Source organism: Orycteropus afer, unplaced genomic scaffold (genome assembly GCF_000298275.1).
Source record: "Orycteropus afer afer isolate SDZICR_OR568_19922 unplaced genomic scaffold, OryAfe1.0 scaffold00139, whole genome shotgun sequence".
Taxonomy (NCBI): Eukaryota; Metazoa; Chordata; class Mammalia; order Tubulidentata; family Orycteropodidae; genus Orycteropus; species Orycteropus afer.
Genome location: NW_006921726.1, coordinates 1,092,694 through 1,113,812, shown reverse-complemented (window position 1 = coordinate 1,113,812; position 21,119 = coordinate 1,092,694). Strand labels below are relative to the sequence as shown.

The window sequence follows — 21,119 nt, the reverse complement described above, 5'->3', positions numbered from 1 at the left end:
GTAGCTCCAAAGTCAGGAAGGTAATCTCATTCCCTTTGCCAGTGATTCTTTGGTAGGGGGCAGTGGATGTGACACTCTTGTGGACAATGGAATGGGACCTGAGGAGGTTGGGGACTCTAGGATATAGGCTTTTGGTCCATCTTTGAATACATATGCTCTGAACATAAATCTTCTGACCCTAGTTTACTTTGCCTTTAGGGAAGACATATGCACAAGCTCCCTTTTTGCTTGGGTGTATTTGAGGTCTCAGTGCAGAAATTCATTTCTAACCTTCACCAGCAGGAATTATTTAGCTGTTTTTCAAATAAGGTATCACTGCAAGTATATCAATTGATGTTACTCTGAGAAGCAATGCTCTCCAGGCTGTTTTTCCTTCCCCACAGCAGCATGTTGGTGGTGAGGTGTCAAAGGATAGCTGAAGTGCAGACATTATTGCCAGACTGCTTGGGTTCAAATCCTTAGGCAAATGACTTACCTTTCTGTGCCTTGATTTCCCCATCTATAGAATAGTGTAGTATTTACCTCATTGAATGGTGTCTTAAGCCCTTCAAATTGGAAACTTTCTCAGCCCCACAGGGTATTTAATTTACAGCTGCTATAGCACAAGGCTCTGTTACCTGTGAAGTTTGGCTTGTTCAGGAGAAGTCTACTTCCCACCTTATTAGACAAGTTAGCACACAGCTTGCCCCAATCACCACTACCTTGAGGAAGACAATCCGACTGTCCAAGAGGCCTGACTTATTCTTGAGCAGGTTGGCATCCTAACCCCAGCTGGATGGATGAGGGACAATGTTATCGATTAAATTATGTCCCCCCAAAATATGTGTTGTAACTCTCAACCTCTATTCCTGCTGTCATAGTCTCATTTGGGAATGGGTTGTCTTTGTTATGCTAATGAGGCAGGATTAGTATATGTGATATTTTGAGTCAACCACTTTTGAGATACAAAAGAGAGTAAACAGATGAGCAGACAGAGACAGGGAGAGAAGCCAAACACATGAAGATGACGAGGAGCAGAAGCTCAAAGAGACAAGGACTTTCCTCCAGAGCCAGCAAAGAGAGAGCCAGCACCTTGAATTCAGACTTCAAGTCTCCTAAACTGCAAGGAAATAAACTTTTATTTGTTAAAGCCACCTACTCATGGCTACTCATAGCAGCACTAGATAACTAAGACAGACAGGCAGTGACCCAAAGGAATTAACCATTAGCTGGTTAGTGACCTGTGAAAGGATCTGTTAGGAAAACAGATCTGTTAAGTAGAACGAGGAATGTTGTTGTTGTTGTTGTTATGTGCCTTCGAGTCGGATTCGATTCATAGAATGAGGAATGTTGTTGTTGTTGTTATTTGCCGTCGAGTAGGCCCCGACTCATAGCGACCCCTCCTTGGGTTTCCGAGGCAGTATCACTACGGAAGTAGGATTGCCCAACCTTCCTTCCGAGGAGTGGCTGGTGGGTTTGAACCGCCACCCTTCTGGTTAGCAGTCAAGTGCCTTAGCCACTATGCTACCAGAGCTCCCAGAATGAGGAATAGGTAGGCTAATTTGATTCTTTAGCCTGGTAATCATAACTAGGAACTATGGAAAGATTCCACTGCTTGCTAATGGCAGAAGGAATAGAAAAGATAACTGCAGTAGGCAGAATGAGGGTCTCCCCAAAAGGTCCATGCCCTAGTCCTCAGAACCTGTGAATATGTTACCTTCCATGGCAAAAGGAACTCTGAACATGTGATTATGGTTATGGACATTGAGATGGGGAGTTTACCTAGGATTATCCAGGTGGGACCAATCTATTTACATGGGTTCTTAAATTAGAGAACCAGGAAGAGATGTGACTACAGAAGACTGGCCACAGATGCAACAATGCTGGCTTTGAAAATGGCGGAAGGGGACTGTCTTAGTTATCTAGTCTGCTATAACAGAAATACCATATGTGGATGGCTTTAACAAGCAAATTTATTCCCTCAGTTTGGGAAGCTAGAAGTCCAAGTTCAGAGCTCTGGCTCTAGGGGAAGGCTGTCTGTCCTCTGTGGAGGAAGGTCCTTGTCTCTTCAGCTTTTGCTTCCTAGTTCCATGGAGTCTCCAAGTGGCTTGGCATCACTCTTTCCCCATCTCTACTTGCTTACTTCCTTGTCTAATCTCTTTTACATCTCAAAAGAGTTTGACTCCAGACACACCCTACACTAAATCCTACCTCATTAACATAATAAACACAACCCATTCATGAATGGGTTTATAACCATTTGCGAAGGTCAGGCTTTACAATTTGGGGTGCAGTGAATTATCTGGCATGATTTTTCTAGCCATAGTCTTTGTAATTTCCACTGCATTACTGGGTGGGACCATGCAAATAAGGTGTGTAGAATTTTGATGTTGGGATTGGTTAGTTTTGTCACTGTGCCAGGCTTAAAATTAGCCTTCCTAGAGGCAGAAAGGGGATCTCATTGCCATCAAGAGAGAAGAGCAGGGGATGAAGTGAAGCATGTCCTTGGACCTGAGATCCCAGTGCTGGACATCCTTGCAGGACGACCCAGCAGAGATGACCTGGCAGAGACCTATCTGAGAAACCAAGAGGAACAGGACAGAGCTATGGGCTTACCTGGCCCACAGGACGAGAAAGCTGATTTGGGCAGGAGGCTTGCTGGTAAAGTGGGGTGCACGTAAGTGTACCTATCGGCAGAGCTATAAGAGCTCTGTAACATTTACCTGAGCAGGGCAGTGGCCAGGACAAGAGCCCAGGGGCCAGAGAAGTGTGCCTGAGGGCATAGCAGAGGAGAGATTGTCTTGATCAAAGAATTGTATCCTGAGTGTGTTCCTGAACCTGAACTGTAGCTTGTTACTTTCCTAAAAAACCCCATAATTGTGATTATTTACTGTGAGTTTTGTGTGGCCACTGCAATGAATTATCAAACCCAGCAAAGAAGTAGTGAGTGCCATGGGAGGGACGGTTTGTGTCAGAATTGGTAAAAGGCTAGAGGGCGGTGGCATATTTGGCCTCATAGGAATAAAGCCTTGGGCTGCTGCTGATGATTCTGTCTTCCTCTTGTGAAGTTAGAGGAGGTCAGAAGATGCTGTCTCCATGTCCTTTTTGCACAACATATCACAAAATGGAGAAAAAACACATAATACTGGGAACCACTATGTGGGAGGACACAGTACTATCCACAAAGGGTCCATGAGCCAAGGACTGTGGGTGACTTATTGAAGCTGAAAAGGCAAGGAAATCAATTGTCCCTTAGGGCCTCCAGAAAAGAATGCAGCCTTGTTGACACCTTGATTTTAATGCAGTGAGCTCCATGTCAGACTTCTAACCTCTGAGACTGTAAATTACTAAAGTTATGTTGCTACTAAGTTTGCAGTAATTTGTTTATTACCAATAGAAAGCTACACAAAGACCAATAGGCATGTTAGGAATGGAGCACTGGAGGATGTTTGACTTCAGTCTTAAGGGGGGCACAAAGTAAGTGTTTTCTTGCACCCTGAAAAGGCATTCTGGTGGTACAGTGGGTAAAGCATTCGACTGCTAAACAGAAGGTCAGTGGTTCAAACCCACCAGCTGCTCTGTGGGAAGAAGAGGCGGCAATCTACTTCTGTAAAGATTTACAGCCTTGGAAACCCTTTGGGGGTTGTTATGAGTCGGAATCAGCAATGACATCCCTTGTTCCATGTGGTCCTCTGAATCCAGCTTGCATCTCTGGAAGTGCCCTGTCAGTATACTGCTGCAACCATCCTTGAACTACCTTCAGCAAAATTTTACTTGTGTGCGGTATTAATGATATTGTTTAAAAATTTCCACATTCTGTAGGATCGCTCTTCTTTGAAATGGGTACAAATATGGATCTCTTCCAGTCAGTTGGCCATGCAGTTGTCTTCCAAATTATATAGTACAGATGAGTAAGTGCCTCCAGCACAGCATCCATTTGTTGAAACATCTCAGTGTGTATTCTATCAATTCCTGGAGCCTTATTTTTCACCAATTCCTTCAGTGCAGCTTTGACTTCTTCCCATCTATACCATTCATTCTTAATCATATACCACTTCCTGAAATAGCTGAACATTGACCAATTCTTTTTTGTACAGTGACTCTGTATTCCTTCCTTCTTCTTTTGGTACTTCCTGCATCATTCAATATTTTGCCCATAGAATCTTTCAATATTGCAACATGGCGGTTGAATTTTTTCTTCAGTTCTTTCAGCTTGAGAAATACTGAGCCTGTTCTTCCCTTTTGTTTATCTAACTTTAGGGAGCAGAGAATACCAGAAAGATAACTACTTGTGTTTTATTGGCATTCAACTGTGTGGATTATGACAAATTATGGATAACACTGAGAAGAATGGGAATTCCAGAACACTTAATTGTGCTCATGAGGAACCTGTCCACAGACCAGGAGGCTGTCATTTGAACAGAACAAGAGGATACTGTATTGTTCAAAATCAGGAAGGGTGGGTTTAAAATCAGGAAAGGGGAGGGGAGGAATGCTATGGAAAGAGTCTGTGACTAGCATGATGACATTGGGTCAAGGAAGAAAAGAAAAGAAAATCAGGAAGGGTACATGTCAGTATCCTTTCACCATATTTATTCAATCTGTATGCTGAGCAGATAATCTGAGAAACTGGACTACAAGAGGAATATGGCATTGGGATTGGAAGAACTCATTAACAGTGAGCAATATGCAGACAACTCAACCTTGCTTGATGAAAGTGAAGATGACTTGAAGCACTTACTGATTAAAGATTGCCGTCTGCAGTGTGGATTGCACCTCAACATAAAGAGGGTGAAGGTCCTCACAACTGGATCAATGGGCAGCATTATGATGGGTGAAGATTGAGTTTGTCAGGGATTTCACATTGCTTGGACCCATGGTCAATATGCATGGAGGCAGCAGTCAAGAAATCAGATGTTGTACTGCACTGGGAAAATCTGCTGCAAAGGACCTCTTCAGAGTTTTGAAGAGCAAAGATGTCACTTTGAAGACTGAGATGTGCCTGGCCCAGGCCATGGTATTTTCAATCACCTCATAGGTATGTGAAAGCTGGACAATGAATAAGGAAAGCTGAAGAAAAGTTGATGCTTTTGAGTTGTGGTGTTGGTGAAGAAGGAACTTTGGTGGTGTAGTGCCTAAGGCATTTGACTGCTAACTAGAAGGCTGGTGGTTCAAACCCACCAGCCACTCCTCAGAAGGAAGGTTGGGCAATCTACTTCTGTAGTGATACCACCTTGGAAACCCAAGAAGGGGTCGCTATGAGTCAGATCTGACTTGATAGCAGTGAGTTTGGTTGGTGAAGAATATTAAAAGTACCATGGACTTCCCAGAAGAAAGAACAAATATGTCCCGGAAGAACTGCAGTTGGAATGCTCCTTGGAAGCGGGAATGGCCAGACTTGTCATATATATTTTGGTCATGTTGTTAGAAGGGACCATTACCTGGAGAAGGATATCATACTTTGGTAAAGTGGAGGGTCAGTGAGGAAGTGGAAGATCCTCAATGGGATGGATTGACACAGTGGCTGCAATGATGGGTTCAGGTATAACAAGGATTGTGAGGATGGTGCACCATCGGGCAGTGTGTTGTTCTGTTGTGCATAGGGTCACTGTGAGTTGATGGCACCTAACACCAACACCAACAACAAGAAGTCATAAATGACTTGATAGCAGTGGGTTTAGTTTAGTTTTTTTTTTTGCATCCTAAAAGACCTGAAATTTGAGGAGAGTTGCTATTTTCTTAGGAGTTAGCACCTTAAGTCAGTGTGCAAGTTGGAAATCTCTCTTGAAAACTTGAAAACTCCTTAAGTAGTTGCCATCTTGAATATCTACAAATTCTCAAATGAGCCCAACACAGACAAATGCTCCTCCAGGGAAGGACTGATCATCAAATGAAGGAGTTGGCTTGTAGTAAGGGGCTATGTTGTACCTAAAAGAAACAAAAACTGTAGCTTTAAACACCAAAGTCACACTCATTGTCATGAGACACTCACATAACGAGTGGCTCACAGTGACTGGAATGTGGAAACTAGTTGTTGATGAGTTACTTCTGACTCATGGGGACCCCATGTGTGTCAGAGTAGAACTGCTACAGAGGATTTTCAATGGCTGATTTTTTTAGAAGTCGATTGCCAAGTGTTTCTTTCAAGGTGGCTCTGGGTGGATTTGAACTGACCATTTCATAGCTGAATATTAAACTGTGTTGTGCAACCTAGGGACTGTGGAAGGGAAAAGCAATTTTACATGTCCCTTTGCATGATTAATCCTAGGCCCATGCTTCTTGACTAGAATAGTATGTGGCAATAGCCACACCATTTTCTGTTTTTTGCTTTTAAACTTTATTTTCCCCCAAATATAAGTAGCTGAATTTGTGGGAGTTAAATGTGAGTTAAAATGTCTCCACAGAGTTAAGTGTGGCCTGGGCCCTAGGTCTCTAGAAGAGCCTGTCTTCCTTATTGCCATGTACATCACCATGACTGGGGACAGTCTGCTTGGGGTTGTTCCTGATAATCAGAGGAGCCCAGTGAAATTCTCATGGTCCCCAAGGTCTGAGGCTCTACCACAGTCTTGCCCTCACTCAATCTTCCCTCCTTTGAGGCAAGGTTCATTTTTTAACAGGATGTTTTCAAGGATCAGAATTTCCAAATGGTGGCCAAGCCTTCCAAGGTCACATGCAACAGTAAAGGAGAATTGTGACTAACTTTTCTCATGTACCATTTTCTGTTTTTCTTCATTTGTATGATACAAGGATAATGATATTGTTTAAGTAGGTAATGATAAGTAACCCAGGGGCTCTTTGGTCAACCTACCAGGTGTCCAGGCCAAATCTTTTTATTTTTTATGATCTAGAGAAAATCTCATGGAGGTGTTACTAGGGCAGATGAGTTAAATTCAATTGAGTAAGATTCTGTAAAGCTGAGAGAGTCTGCTTTGAAACATACTGTGTGTCTTTTTATCCATGACAGAAGAAGTAATGTTAGAAAGAAGGAAAGATGATGAAGGACTTAGGGTGATCAGATTTCAAATTTCTCCTCAGGGTTCTCTCACATTGGCAATTCTGGGATTTTTACCATTGACTTGGAAAATGCTGGAAATGACTGTTCACAATACTGACCACAGCAAAATGGGCAAGTATTGAGGGGTAGATTCCCTAGAGTTCAATGAGAATTTCAAGTAGAAAGTAGAATTGTGGTAGCTGGATGTTTCCACAAGTTAACAAAAAATTGGTTATTCACCAACTATTCCACATAAGATTTAGGATTCCTGAGCAAATAAATATGTGGCTCTGCCTTCTAGGAGCTTGGAATGAAGCACAAGAATCAAAAGATCTAAAAGCAGGAAAAGATTGCTGTAGATGAAAGAGTAATGGGGACTGAGTTTCTGTGGCCAGGTGTGCCCAGTCCTCCTGGGCAGCAGAGGGCCATTGATCATGGAACCATGAGAAAACAGATAGCAAACACGGTACTCACCATGCAGCAGGCACCATAGGATGTTTCTTACAGGAATGCTTCATTGACTATAACCATTTCGTATGGTATTTCACAATTGTTCATGAATGAGGAAATCCAAGCTCAGAGAGGGTAGGGAGGATGGTCAATGGCTCCAGTGTTATCTAGCAGTAGTTTCAAACCCAGATACATCTACCTTTAAAGCCTGTATGCTAAGACAGCCCTGTAACAGAATGTCTGTAGATGATGCTTAACTTACATCAGGTTCTAGGCTCATGAAATCCCTTCAGGGTACAAATGGTTAAGTACTCAGCTGTTAACTAAAAGGTTGGGAGTTTGAGTCCACCCAGAGGTGCCTTGGAAGAAAGGCCTGATGATCTTCCAAAACATCAACCACTGAGAACTCTATAGAGCAGAGTTCTAGTCATAGGGGTCACCAGCAATTGGAGTCCAGTTGAAGGCAACTGGTTAGGTTCTAAATCTACAGCATAGGAATGTCCCTAATTGGTCCAGAACAATGGCATACAATGGAAGAGATTGTTCACAAGTGCTGTGACACCATATCCTTAGAATGCATGTGTGTGCATGCGTGTGTCTGTGTGCATACATGTACACATGCATGCATGCATGCCTCTGTGTGTGTATGCATATATGCTGAAGACAGACAAAGGTAACCAGATATGAACCGACAAAACCGGTGCCTTCTGGACAAAGCTTCTTCTATCATCTGACAGGCCGAACACCACAGTGAATGGTCGCTGCTGTCTCAGTTCAGTCTCCCTGATCAGAGATTGCCATTCTAAAAAGTGAAGATTCTAGAATGTGCAGCCTCCTTCTTCCTTTCCTGTGGGCAGGGCTGGTTGCCTAAGGCACCAGACAGGGAGTGGTGGTCTCTGAGAGGTGCCTGTGAGCCAGCACACCCTGTGTATTAGTGACAGGACACACTAGAATGCAGTGTCGGTTAGATTTTTTATTAACTTTACTCCTAAGTCTATAATTCTCTCCTGCTTACCACCACCCAGGGTATGGTTTTCAGGGTCTCAGTTAGCACCTGATTTCAAATTTAAATGCTGAGCCTAACAGAGCCTTGTGGTGTGAGCAATATTTCCTGTGTATATTTGCAGCTCTACAGTACTCTGTGTGGCACTAATGATGACTTTCACAAGAGACTATATAGTAGCCACAAGGAGCTGTGGTGGCATTAAGTGCTTGGCTGCTAACCGAAAGGTTCGTGGTTCAAATCCACCAGCAGCTCCCCAGGAGAAAAGACCTGGTGATCTGCTTCCGAAAAGACTACAGCCTAGGAAACCCTATGGGACAGTCCTACTCTGTCCTTTAGGGTCACTGTAAGTTGGAATTGACTCAATGCACACAACAAGAAAGTAGTACCCACAGCAAGATTGCTGCAAAAGGGGGGTGGGGATGAGCAGGACCCTAGTCCTTTCCAGAAACTTCTGTAATGCCAGCAAGAGCAGTGTAGTGGGGACCATGGCCTGAGAGGAATATGTACACCAAGATGCTGGGCTGAAAATAGACTAAAGGTTTGTTTGCTTGGCACTTTGAAAAAATATTAACTATAAACATCATCAGGAATAGTCATAATCAGACAGAAACAAAGTTATTTATTAGAACTATGATACAATCATACATTGTACACTTTTATATTAATATTTAAATACATCTACGTTAGCATGTCATATCCTGACAATGCTTGGTACACTCTAATGCTCTTTATAGAAAGGAGGCCACAGATGTATCAATTGCATTCAACTAATGTAGTTAAAATTAGTGAGCTACTCAGGATGTTAGGGTTAGCAAAACTCTAACCGAGGTCAGAGAAGTGAAACACCCAGTGAACTCAGGCAAATGTAGATACTAAAAATACTTTTAGAAAAGGTTGTTGGGTTATATCCTTTACTGCATGGTGTTGGTAGCATCTCGAAATGGCACTGAAGCGTTGGAATGGTAAGAACTATTCCTAGATTTGGCAAATACATTTATATTTAAGAACCTAAGTCCTCTGTCTTCATACTCTAGAGAAATGCTGCCCTCCCCACAATGGGGGTTGGGAAGAGATTGAGAGAAACATTCTCAATGTTTCTGTGGAGTAGGGAGAATACGAAAGGTAGCCATCATTACTAGCTGGATGATCACTTTGGAAAGCATATTTTGTCTAATACATGTAGTCTCCGCAAAAGCTGCAAAATAACAAATGGAGAATGAAGACTAAAGACTAACACTGATTTTTGACACAAGGTAAGGAAGTGTGAATTTGACTTGTTCTTCAGAATATTATCCCAGTTGTGCAGGGGCCAAAGTGCTATCATTAGTCAACTGAAATTCAAATCTATAGAAAACTCCTAATTCAGAGAACTCCAGGACTTTATGCTTTAAAGTAACTCCTTCACTCTCCCGGGTATTAATTTTGCAATTTTCTGTTATATAAAGATTATAAAGTGAGAGAAAAAAGATACTTATAACATCTCAATAATTTTTAAATGACTATTTGGCCATTTAATGACTAAAGAAGATGGGACAGAAAACTGGGAAAGATGCAATTTACTGATTAGAAGTAGAGAAAATATAAGATACTCCCTTGTTTTACCAGTTTGTCAATTTTCACATTCACCTGTGCACATTTGCCTGGTGGTGCAGTGGTTTAAGTGCTTGGCTGCTAACCAAAAGTTGGTGGTTCAAATCCACCAGCCACTCTGTGGGAGAAAGATGTGGGGGTCTGCTTCTGTAAAGATTACAGTCTTGGAAATCACATGGGGCAGCTCTACTCTGTCCCACAGGGTCACTGAGTTGGAATCGACTCAACTGCAATGAAGTTTTGTGCTCTAAGTCCTGTAATTAACAAACGTACTCAGTGTGGCCCAGCCTGGGCCGGAGGGCTGACCAAAAGGTTGACTTCCACAGGCAGCTCCCCTCCCACCCTGCACCTCCACATACCAGCTGGCCCCATCACCTTGACAAAGAGCCACTAGCTCTGCTGAAACCAGCTGGTGGGGTTGGAAGGATGACTCTGCCCCACACCTTGCTAGCATCAGTCCCTCTCTCAGGATCCCAGTGAGGTGTGTGCCCTGCAACATGGCCAGTGTTCCTGCTTCTGTGAACAGAATATATGCTTTTTTTCTATAGGTATGCTCACTGGCAGAGAACATGATGATCAAAATACTTCCTTGAGTTATGAAAAATAAACTGTACATGGCATTTCTTTCATGTGACATTTCCTTCCTTTTTAACCTAATATTGCAGGCTACACACAAGAAAGGGTAAGCTGGGCCATCACTGGTAATGTGTTCTTTCTTGGAAAGTGGGGAAAGACAACTCCATCACTCTGTCTAGAGACTGCTCTGCCCAAAGTTCTTTCCAAACCATTTGCAGGTAATCACTAAAAACATCCCCTGGGACCCACCCATGAGACTCTGAGAGGCCCATAATGCTAAACATCCACACTGAGTATCCTAAGATTGCCACTGCTTCTCCCACACAAAACCTCAGAGTCCCAGATTAATACAACTATGAGTAGCTGGACCCTACTCCTTGGGATATTAACATACTTCCCCTCCCCAGGTTAAAGCCCAGCAAAGGAGAATTAGGGAGATCATGCACATGTATCAAGTAAATCAACAAAAGACAGATGCACAAAACAACACAAAGAATTACTTTCATTTCCCCACATTTCTGGTCAAGAGTAGGGGGCTGAAATTGCAGTATCTATAATAGGCTCAGATCAGCAATCACAAATTTACTGTAAATAGTAGTAGCAATATTGTAATTCTCAGTGGCTTATTGTAGGATGATCCTTTTCCAGACAGGTACTGGTACAGACCTATTTGGCACTGAACTAAGCAAAGTGACTTACACATTTAGGTAAATTGTGTGTGAATTGCACCCACATTGGCTAGTCTATGTAAAATTCCCAAACCAGAAATCAAAGAGCCACCCAGTGGTTTCCAACATGAGGCTGCTTTGGGGAGAGCTCAGGTGCTACAGAGGGTAACAGAGGAAATTAGAAGAAAACTATATTGTTCTTCTTTGTTTAATCATCACTGCCCAGCTCATAGGGTCTCCTTTTGCCCAGTAAATGTAAAAGGTCTGATGAAGTTCATAAAGCAAAGGATGTCAGAAGTCAAAATATATGAAAAATAGATTTGCTACCTGTCCAATATTTCAAGCAATACAAATCCTTAACCTGTTTAATTGTGCAAATAAAGATTTGACACTTATGGTTCATTTTGCACACACCACGGCTTTCTTTCAAGTCCCTCATAGACACCAGACTGTTTGAGTGTGAATGGGTGTATGAGTAAGTGGAGGACAAAAGGCAGCAAGTGGATGATTCCTGCAGTTACCTTGTAGCACGTAAACACCACACTGAGACTGGGAGTTGTATGGATGTGTGTGATTGTGTCCACCCACACAGCCTGTAAATAGCAAGGATGTTCTATCTGTGGGATATCTTGCAGCACATTTAAAAATTTACCCAGGGGCTCATTTGCATTCTCACATATTGTACTTTTCATCCAAATAATCAAATAAGTGATTGAGATCTAAAAAAATATAACCAAGTTGTAAGCATTAAAAGTTGTTACCTAGAATTGGAACACATTTCCACCTCCCCCAAAAAACCTGTATTGTCCCTTACACATGTGTTTCCACACTGCTGAAGAGCAAGCATTTCTTTGCTTTTTTGGGGGAATGGGGAGTGGAGAGAGTTTGGTGGTGGTGGCAAGGGCAAAGTTTCTATAATGGGAAAAGCCAAGTTTTTCTTTAAAGAAAATTACTGATTGGGAAGCACTGTTTGTCTCACTAGGGATGACTATCTTAGAATCTCTATGCACTAAGCATGAAGTCACAAGTGTGAGGGAGATGTTGCACTAGTTCTTATGGAAATAAGCCTGAGTGTGAAATCTGAAGCTGGAGTGGGAGACAGAAACTTCCCCAACTTGTATGCCAAAGCACTTTCTGATAAACTGAGTACATAACCTCGCTGTTTCATTTGTGTTTGTGGGTCCACCCTGACTGAGCTCATTCAGAATCATGAAAGAGCTTTTCTTTGAAATCCAGAGGGCGAGGAGGTAGACACAGCAGGATCCGTGGAAAGTGATCGATCAACACCTCTTGGGCAGACTGTGGGCTGCTGCTCTTAGGCTCACTGAATTCACGTCTCAAAATACTTGTAGATCTGGGCCACATACTGCATCACGCTCTGCCAGTCTGGCCGGTCAGTGTACAGCATCTCACTGAGCTCCTGCATGAAGGGGACGAGATTGTAAGGGGAGAACATGATGAGGGGGTATAGCACAGACCTCTTTCCCACAAAGGGGGTCAGACCCAGGCGAGGGGCTTCTATTGTCTAGAAACCCTCCACCAGACAGGCAGAAGGTGTGGGCAAACACCTAGATAGTGTTCAATGTGATTAGTTCAAAGTTTTTCTTTCTACTTATTTGGGTAATACTGTCCCTTTAAAATAAGACATGACCTCCTGGCTCTTTCATTTTTTAACAACATAAACAAACAAACAAAAAAACCCAAACTCACTGCCATCTAGTCATTTCTGACTCATAGTGACCCTCATTGGGTTTCCAAGGCTGTAAATCTTTATAGAAGTAAATCGCCCAGTCTTCCTTCTGTGGAACAGCTGGTGGGTTTGAACTGCTGACCTTCCAGATAGGAGTCAAGTCCCTTATCCACTACACCACCAGAACAACAGCAGCATAAATTTTTTTTTCAAAAGATAAAGCCACCTATTATTCTGATATCATAAAACAATGCCTATTATTGTAAACTACATTAGAATACACATAGATATTTTCCCATGCTTCCATCACAGCTGATACACTACTATGTACTCTGTTCTTTTTTACTTAACATTCTTCTTACATAGTTTCCCATGATGCTACATTGCTCTGGTGGTTAATTCTAGTGGAAACAAACCGTCCAAGGGAACTGCTGACCCACATGGATATGATTGCTTCCTACTGTTTGATGTGGAGTTTACATTCATGACTTCACCATTACAGACTTTGCAATGAGCACCTTTGTTTTCTTCCATTGAATTATTTCCTTAACATGAAGTTCCAAGAATGAGATTATTAGAAAATCCTTGAACCAATTTAAGATGCAACTCTGTTTTACCAGCATTAATATTACCAGTGTTAATATTAATTTTTTTTTTTCTAATTTAGTTGGCAACAAGCAACCATAAGGTTGCTGTTGTTAGGTGCCATCAAGTCAGCTCCAACTCATAGCAACCCTATATGTACAACAGAATGAAACACTGCCCAGTCCTGTGCCATCCTCACAATCCTTACTATGCGTGAGTCCATTGTTATAGCCAATGTGTCAATCCATCTCCTTGAGGGTCTTTCCCTGTTTTGCTGACTCTTTACTTTAGCAAGCATAATATCCTTCTCCAGGGACTGGTCCCTTCTGACATGACGAAAGTAGGTGAGATGAAGTTTCTCCATAACAGACAGGAAAGTTGGGCGTCCTGTAGAGTGCTCAGTCAAGCTTTTCTGAAACATGTGCCACTGACTGTATTTAATCATTAGTTTTGGAATTGAGTTTAGATTGTTTTGTGGTCACAAGCGAACAATAAAAAGAGCCTGATGTAAAGCCAGGAGCAGAGAAGCTGTGGAAAATAAGGCTGAACTTAATATATCTGCTACTAGGCAGCAAGGGAGCAAGCTGAGGTCTGTAAATGAGTCATTTATCTTACTTCAATGCATCTACATATACTTCTTAGTTATGCAAAAAAAAAAAAAAAAAATACCAGCATATTATTAGTCATGGGAAAGGAATGAGTAGAGCATTCCACACAGATGTCACAGATACACCCAAAAGAATTTAAAAAGAAAGATACAATGTTCTCAGAACACAAGGATTAAGTCTTCTTCTACCAAGAATACTGTATTCAAGACTGCACACATAGACTGATGTATCAAAAGCTAAACTTACAACAGGAAGGCTGTCAAAAGTAGAGAAAAAAGTAATCAAGAATTAAATGTGATTTACCTCAAGTAGATACACTCCTTGGAGAGAACAATCATGGGAGAAAGAAGGGCTGCTTATGAACAGGGAGACAGCTCAGGGGGCAGGAGTGTAGGGAGGGATGGACACTGGGAAGAGGTAACTATGGGGAGGAAGTGGAAGGGGAGCTGTTGCATTGTGGTAAACTGTGGTCAATGTCATGTATATGTCAACGTATATATGAACCACTGTATGGAAAGTAAATTTGCTCTGTAAACATTCATCCAAATCACAAACACACACACACAAAAAAGATTATAGCCTTGGGGAAAAAAAAAAGAATTAAATGTGATATTTAGGAGACAGGTGAGCTGAGAAAGAAAGAATACCTACAGACTTGAGAGATGGCAAGTTTTCTTTTGTATGATGGAAAGAATATATCTTCAGTCTCAGAGAAAGTTTGGAAGTCCAATCAATATCAAAGTTTTACTCAGAATATTTCACATGGCTAAACCTAGTAATAATTAAATTGAAAAGCACTTTGGTACATGGTCAATATATTTGAACATGTTTAAAGAAATAATTTAGCACCTTTCAGGAGAAGATAAGAGTATGCTACGTTCATGAAAATCTGATTATTTCATAAAATTTGTTTAAATCAGTAGTTAAAAACTTTCCAAAAGAGAAAACACTAGACCCAGATGATTTCACTGGTGATGCTACCAAATACTTAAGGAAGAAATAATACTAATTCTACACAATCTCTTCTGGAAAACAGAAGGGGAAGAAACACTTCCCAATTCACTCTGTGAGGTCAAACCAGTTGCCAGTCACGTTGACTCCTTACTACACACTCCATATGTGTCAGAGTAGAATTGGACTCTATAGAGTTTTCAGTGGCTGATTTTGGGGAAGTAGAATGTCAGGCCTTTATTCTGAGGCACCACTGGGTGGACTCTAACCTCCAACCTTTTGGTTACAAACTGAACATGTTAACTGTTTGTACCACCCAGGCACTTTCTATGAAGCCAGCATTACCCAATTTCCAGTCAGATAAAGACATTACAAGAAAACCACAGAACAATTTCTCACAAGAACATAGACAAAATAATCCTTAACAAATATAGTAAATGGAATCTAGCAATATATGAAAGGATAATATATCATGATCAAGCAGGATTCACACCACAAAATGCAAACCTGGTGTGACATTTCTAAATCAATTAGTGTGTAATTCATCGTATGAACAGATTCAATAAGAAAAATCATACAATTCTATCAACAGCTATAATTATATGAGTTTTCTTATTTAGTCCTTCTAGTTTTCTAGAAAAAGCATTATGCAAAATTCAACAACCATTCACAACGAAAAACTCTCAGAAACCTAGAAATAGAAGATTGTCTTTGTGTGTGTGTGTGTGTGTGTGTATATAAAACAGCCAACATCATACTTAATAGTGAAACTGAATACTTTCCCCCTAAGACTGGGAAGAAGACAAGGATGTCCTTTCTCATTTCTCCTATTCAACATCATATTGGAAGTTTTAGCTAGTGCAATAAGGCCAAAAAAAAAAAAAAAAAAGACATAAAAGGAACACAGATTGGAAAAGAACTAAAACTGTTTTTATTTGCAGATGACATGATTATCTATTCAGAAAGCCTCAAAAAGTTTACAAAAAGCCCCAGAACTTATATGTTTTATTCATATTGTGAAGGAAAAAAATTAATAACAAACACCTTACTTTAATTTTAAGGATTTTTTTTTTTTTACTCATGAAAACAAAAATTAGCCTGCCCCAAACTGCAAAAGCCTCCCCACCCCCCACCTTCCCCCAGAAGTTGCTTTGCAGCACTGTAAATTGGTCTTTTCCAGCTAGAAAAGGGTGTTGTTATTACTGTCAGGTGTTGTCAAGTTGGTTTTGACTGATAGGCATTGATTGCGGATCCAAGTAAAATGAAATCCTTGACAACTTCATCTTCATTTATCACATGTTGCTTATGGGTTCAATTGTGGGAATTTTTGTTTTATGCTGGGGTATAATCCATACTGAAGTCTGCAGTCTTTGATGCTCATCAGTAAGAGCTTCAAGTCTTCTACATTTTGTGCAAGCAAGGTTGTAACATCCTATTTAGGTTATTAATGAGTATTCCTCCAAAGTAGATGCTGCATTCTTCTTCATATAGTCTAGCTTCTCAGATTATTTGCTTCACATACAGATTGAACAAGTATGGTGAAAGAATATAACCCTCACTGTGATAGTTGAAGCTGTGTGTCAACTTGGCTGGACCACAATTCTGTGCGGTTTAAGCAATTGTGATGTGGGTTGTTCCAATGATGGGATCAGATGTATATGTTTTGAGCAGCCAATCCATTGAAAGGGAGTTTCCCTAGGGGTGTGGCCTGCTTCCAGTATATTTATGGACATCCTGGGAAAAGAGACACTGTTGTGTCGATCGGGATTCTGCCTACAACTGTCCGTGAGGGAACAATGCACCATTCAGCCTGGAGATCTTGGATTCGTCATTTGTTGGAGTCAACAGCCAGTGTACTGCCTGCCAACCTTGAGCTCCTCAGCTCCTGCAGCTGCCTGAGTCAGGAAAAGCCTCCAGCTTGACATTTAATCCAAGAATTTGGGACTTGCCAGCCTCTATAAGTGTGTGAGCCATTTTCCTAAGATACATTGTTTTTTTTTCTCTCTCTCTCTCTCCAAGCTTTACTGGTTTTGTTTTTCTAGAGAACCCAGTCTAACACACTGACACACACCATTACTGATTTTAAACCATGCAGTATCCCCTTGTTCTGTTTGGACAATTGCCTCTTGGTCTCTATACAGGTTCCTCATGAGCACAATTAAGTGTTCTGAAATTTCCATTCTTCACAATGTTGTCCATAATTTATTATGATCCATGAAGTTGAATGCTTTTGCATAGTCAATAAAACACAGGTAAACATCTTTCTGGTATTGTTTGCATTCAGCAAAGATCCATCTGACATTAGCAATGATATCCCTTGTTATATGTCATCTTCTGACTCTGTCTTGAATTTCTAGCAGTCTCCTGTCAATATACTGCTGCAACCATTTTTGAATTATCTTCAGCAAAATTTTACTTGCATGTGATATTAATGATATTGTTCAATAATTTCCGTGTTCTGTTGGATCACCTTCCTTTGGAATGAACAAATCCTGGTCTATTCTAGTCAGTTGACCAGGTAGCTGTCTTCCAAATTTTTTTGCGTAAATGAGTGAGTGCCACCAGCATTGTATCCATTTGTTGAAACACCTCAATTGGGTATTCTGCCAGTTCCTGGAGCTTGGTTTTAGACAATGCCTTCATTGCAGCTTGGACTTCTTCCTTCAACACCATTGGTTCTGGATCATTTGTTACCTCCTGAAATGGTTGAACATTGACCAGTTCTTTTCGGTACAGTGACTCTATTCTTTCCATCTTCTTTTGATGATTCTTGTGTTGTTCAATATTTTGCTCATAGAATCCTTCAATACTGCAACTTGAGGGTTGAATTTTTTCCTCAGTTCTTTCAGCTTGAGAAATGCTGAGTGTGTTCTTCCTCTTTGATTTTCCAACTCCAAGTCTGTGCATGTTTCATTTTAATACTTTGTCTTCTTGAGCTGCCCTTTGAAATCTTCTCTTTTACTTCATCATTTTTTCCTCTTGTTTTAGCTACTCTCTGTTCAACAGCAAGTTTCAGAGTCCCTTCTGATATCCATTTTGGTCTTCTCTTCCTTTCCTATCTTTCTTCATATATGATGTCCTTGATGTCATCCTACAACTCCTTTGGTCTTTGATCACTGGAGTTCAATGCATCAAATCTATTCTTCAGATGATCTCTAAATTCAGGTGGGATATAGTCAAGGTCATATTTTGGCTCTTGTGGACTTGTTTTAATTTTCTTCAGCTTCAACTTGAACTTGCATATGAGCAACTGATGGTCTGTTCCATAGTTGGCCCCTGGTCTTTTTCTGACTGATGATAATTAAGCTTTTCCATTGCCTCTTTTCATAATGTAATTGATTTGATTGCTTATGTATTCCACTTGGTGAGGTTCACGTGTATAGTTGCCATTTAGACTTTAAAAAGGTATGTGCAGTGAATAAGTCATTGGTTGTGCAAAATTCTATCATGTGATCTCTGTTGTCATTTCTATCACCAAGGCCATATTTTCCAACTACTGAAGCTTCTTCTTTGTTTCCAATTTTTGCTTTCTAATGACCAGTAATGATCAATACATCTCGAAAAAGGGTAGTCAATAATAAACCCATCACAATGTAATTTAATGTAAAAGACACTGGGCTTCCTCAATTTAAATTTCAGGAGGCCTCATAGCTATAAATGGGTACAGGGCCAAGATCTTCAGGAGTTATCTTTTTACTTTTAACTCAGTAATCATTAAGTACTTGGTGTTCATGGAAACTTGTAGTCATTAAAAAAAAAAAGTCTGTGAAATCTCCAATCCTTGGGAGTGCTTTTTTGTTTTTTCAATTTTTCCGTTCTGCATGGGAGAGTCATGTTCCTCCAATGTGCAAATTAATATTAATTGTAACTAGGCTACTACCTTACACAGGAGAAACAATCTTCCTGCATGCATATAGAATGACTGCTCAGAATAAACCTTTTATTTCAATTTCTTTAAATTTTTATTATTTTTAGCAACATCATATGGCATGTCCTATATAGTACTGTGAATAAATTGTGCTTTGAGAGCCCAGTACATGGACATGGCTGTTATGGATGTACAGTGATGGACAGTTCAGAGCCTGGGCTCTAGAGCCAGACTGCCTGCATCTGAGTCTTGCCTTTACTATGCATTAGCCCTGTGGTCTTTTATGTAATTGCATTGTGTCTCAGTGTTCCACATGTACAATTATATATCTCACAGGACTTTTGTGAAGATGAAATGAATCAGTAAATGGAAAATGCCCAGAACAGCGCCTGCCACACAGTAAACATGAAAAAAGTGTTTTTTGTGTAATTAAGCTCAACTTAACAGTTTAAGTATGAGTAGCATAGTGCCTAAGATGCTTGATTGCTAACCAGAAGGCTGGCAGTTCAAACCCACCAGCCACTCCTCAGAAGGAAGGCTGGGCAATCTACTTCCGTAGTGATACTGCCTCAGACACCCAAGGAGGGGTCACTATGAGTTGGGTCTGACTCGATGGCACATAACAACAAAAACAACAACAACCTGAACCCACTGCCACTGAGTCAATTCCAACTCAGGATGACCCTATAGAACAGAGTAGAACTGCCTGCCAAAGGGGCAGGGAGGCCACATCTTCTGACCTCCTCTAACCCCACAAGAGGAAGACAGAATCACCAGCAGTGCCCAAGGCGTATTCCTGCAAGGCCAGACATGCCACCTCCCTCCAGCCCTTTCACCAACCCCAACACCAAGCATTCTTCCTGCAGCACCCACAACCTCTCTGCTGGGTTTGATAATTTGCTGCAGTGACCACACAGAACTCACAGACTATGAGGTTTATTAGGGAAGCAACAAGCTACAATTCAAGTTTGGAAACACACTCAGTCTTTCTCAGCCTGCTGTCTCTCAACTGACAGTCTCTCTCAGTCTCTCTCAGCAGTGTATGTCTCTCAATGTCTCTCTCAATGGTGCATATCTCTTTCAGTATCTCTCACCAGTGCATGTCTCTTGAGGTCTCTCTCAGGTGCGCATCTCTCTCAGCAGCACATCTTTCTCAGCAGCAGTCAGAGAGACTCCTTCTGCCTCTAGGAGGGCTCCTTTTGAGCCTGGCAGAGTGGCCCAAACCACCAGTCCCAGCATCAGAATTCTATACACCTGAGAGAGAGCAAACTTCCCAGAAAATTACTTTCTGCTGCTCTCAACAGAAATACCCCAGGTGGATAACTTTAACAATCAGGAGCTACTCAGCTGCTCACAGCAAATTCCACCATGGAGTTTACAAAGACTTATGGCTAGAAAAGCCACACTATATAATTTACTACACTGCAGGCCACCACCTGGCTCTTCTAGCCATTATCCCTTTTATACTTCAAAAATTAACATCCCCTTCACCATCAGTTTAAGAATAATTGCACCCATGAAAGCGTGTAAGCCAGCCACTTCATGCCTTTATCTTCCCACATTTTAGACTGTCAATTTCTAATTTGCCCATCCCTATCAAACCAGTACTGTGAGGAGACAAGCATGTTCTTTTCTCACTGAAGACTCTTCTGTTCTGCTTGAAAACTTTGGGCATCTGCATCCATAAACAAGCAAAGTCCAGCCTAGTACAAGCCATCAAACTGCAGCAACTTAACACTAGGTCAGTGGCAAACATCTTCCTCTTTGTTTGGTCCAGTTCTGGTCAGCTCAGCCCTAGCCATCCCAGCTATGTCATGAGTACCAGCTGCCAAGTTTGGGAGTCACACTCTTCCCTTCACTTCAGACCAGCCAGCACCTTCTCTTACATCCTCAGTCCTCAGGGACTATGTCAATACCTGTAGGCACACAACTCCTTGCACTTCAGACCAGCTAGCCCTTCCTCTCATCCCCAGCCTCAGTGGCCTAGGTCAAGGAGTGCCAAACTCAGCCCGTTTCTTTGCTGCACTTCCCCCATTTCCACTGAAGTGGACCTAGGTGGTCACAAGCGAGCAGCACATAATCCTACTACTTGCTGGCTTCCTTTAACTTTCAGTCCTGGAAGGGGTTTCTCTCATGGACCATGACTTTCCTGCC

At 41.4% G+C, this 21,119-nt stretch overlaps 1 protein-coding gene across 1 annotated transcript in view; it reads right to left on the bottom strand.

Moving 5' to 3' along the window:
- Positions 1-12,593: 12,593 nt before the first annotated feature.
- The window catches only part of SPECC1 (sperm antigen with calponin homology and coiled-coil domains 1), a 449,155-nt gene continuing 440,629 nt past the window's right edge, over positions 12,594-21,119 (bottom strand). The window contains exon 15 of the mRNA XM_042781619.1: positions 12,594-12,683. Within this exon, the coding sequence (XP_042637553.1) occupies positions 12,594-12,683 (90 nt within the window). The remainder of the gene's footprint in view (positions 12,684-21,119) is intronic.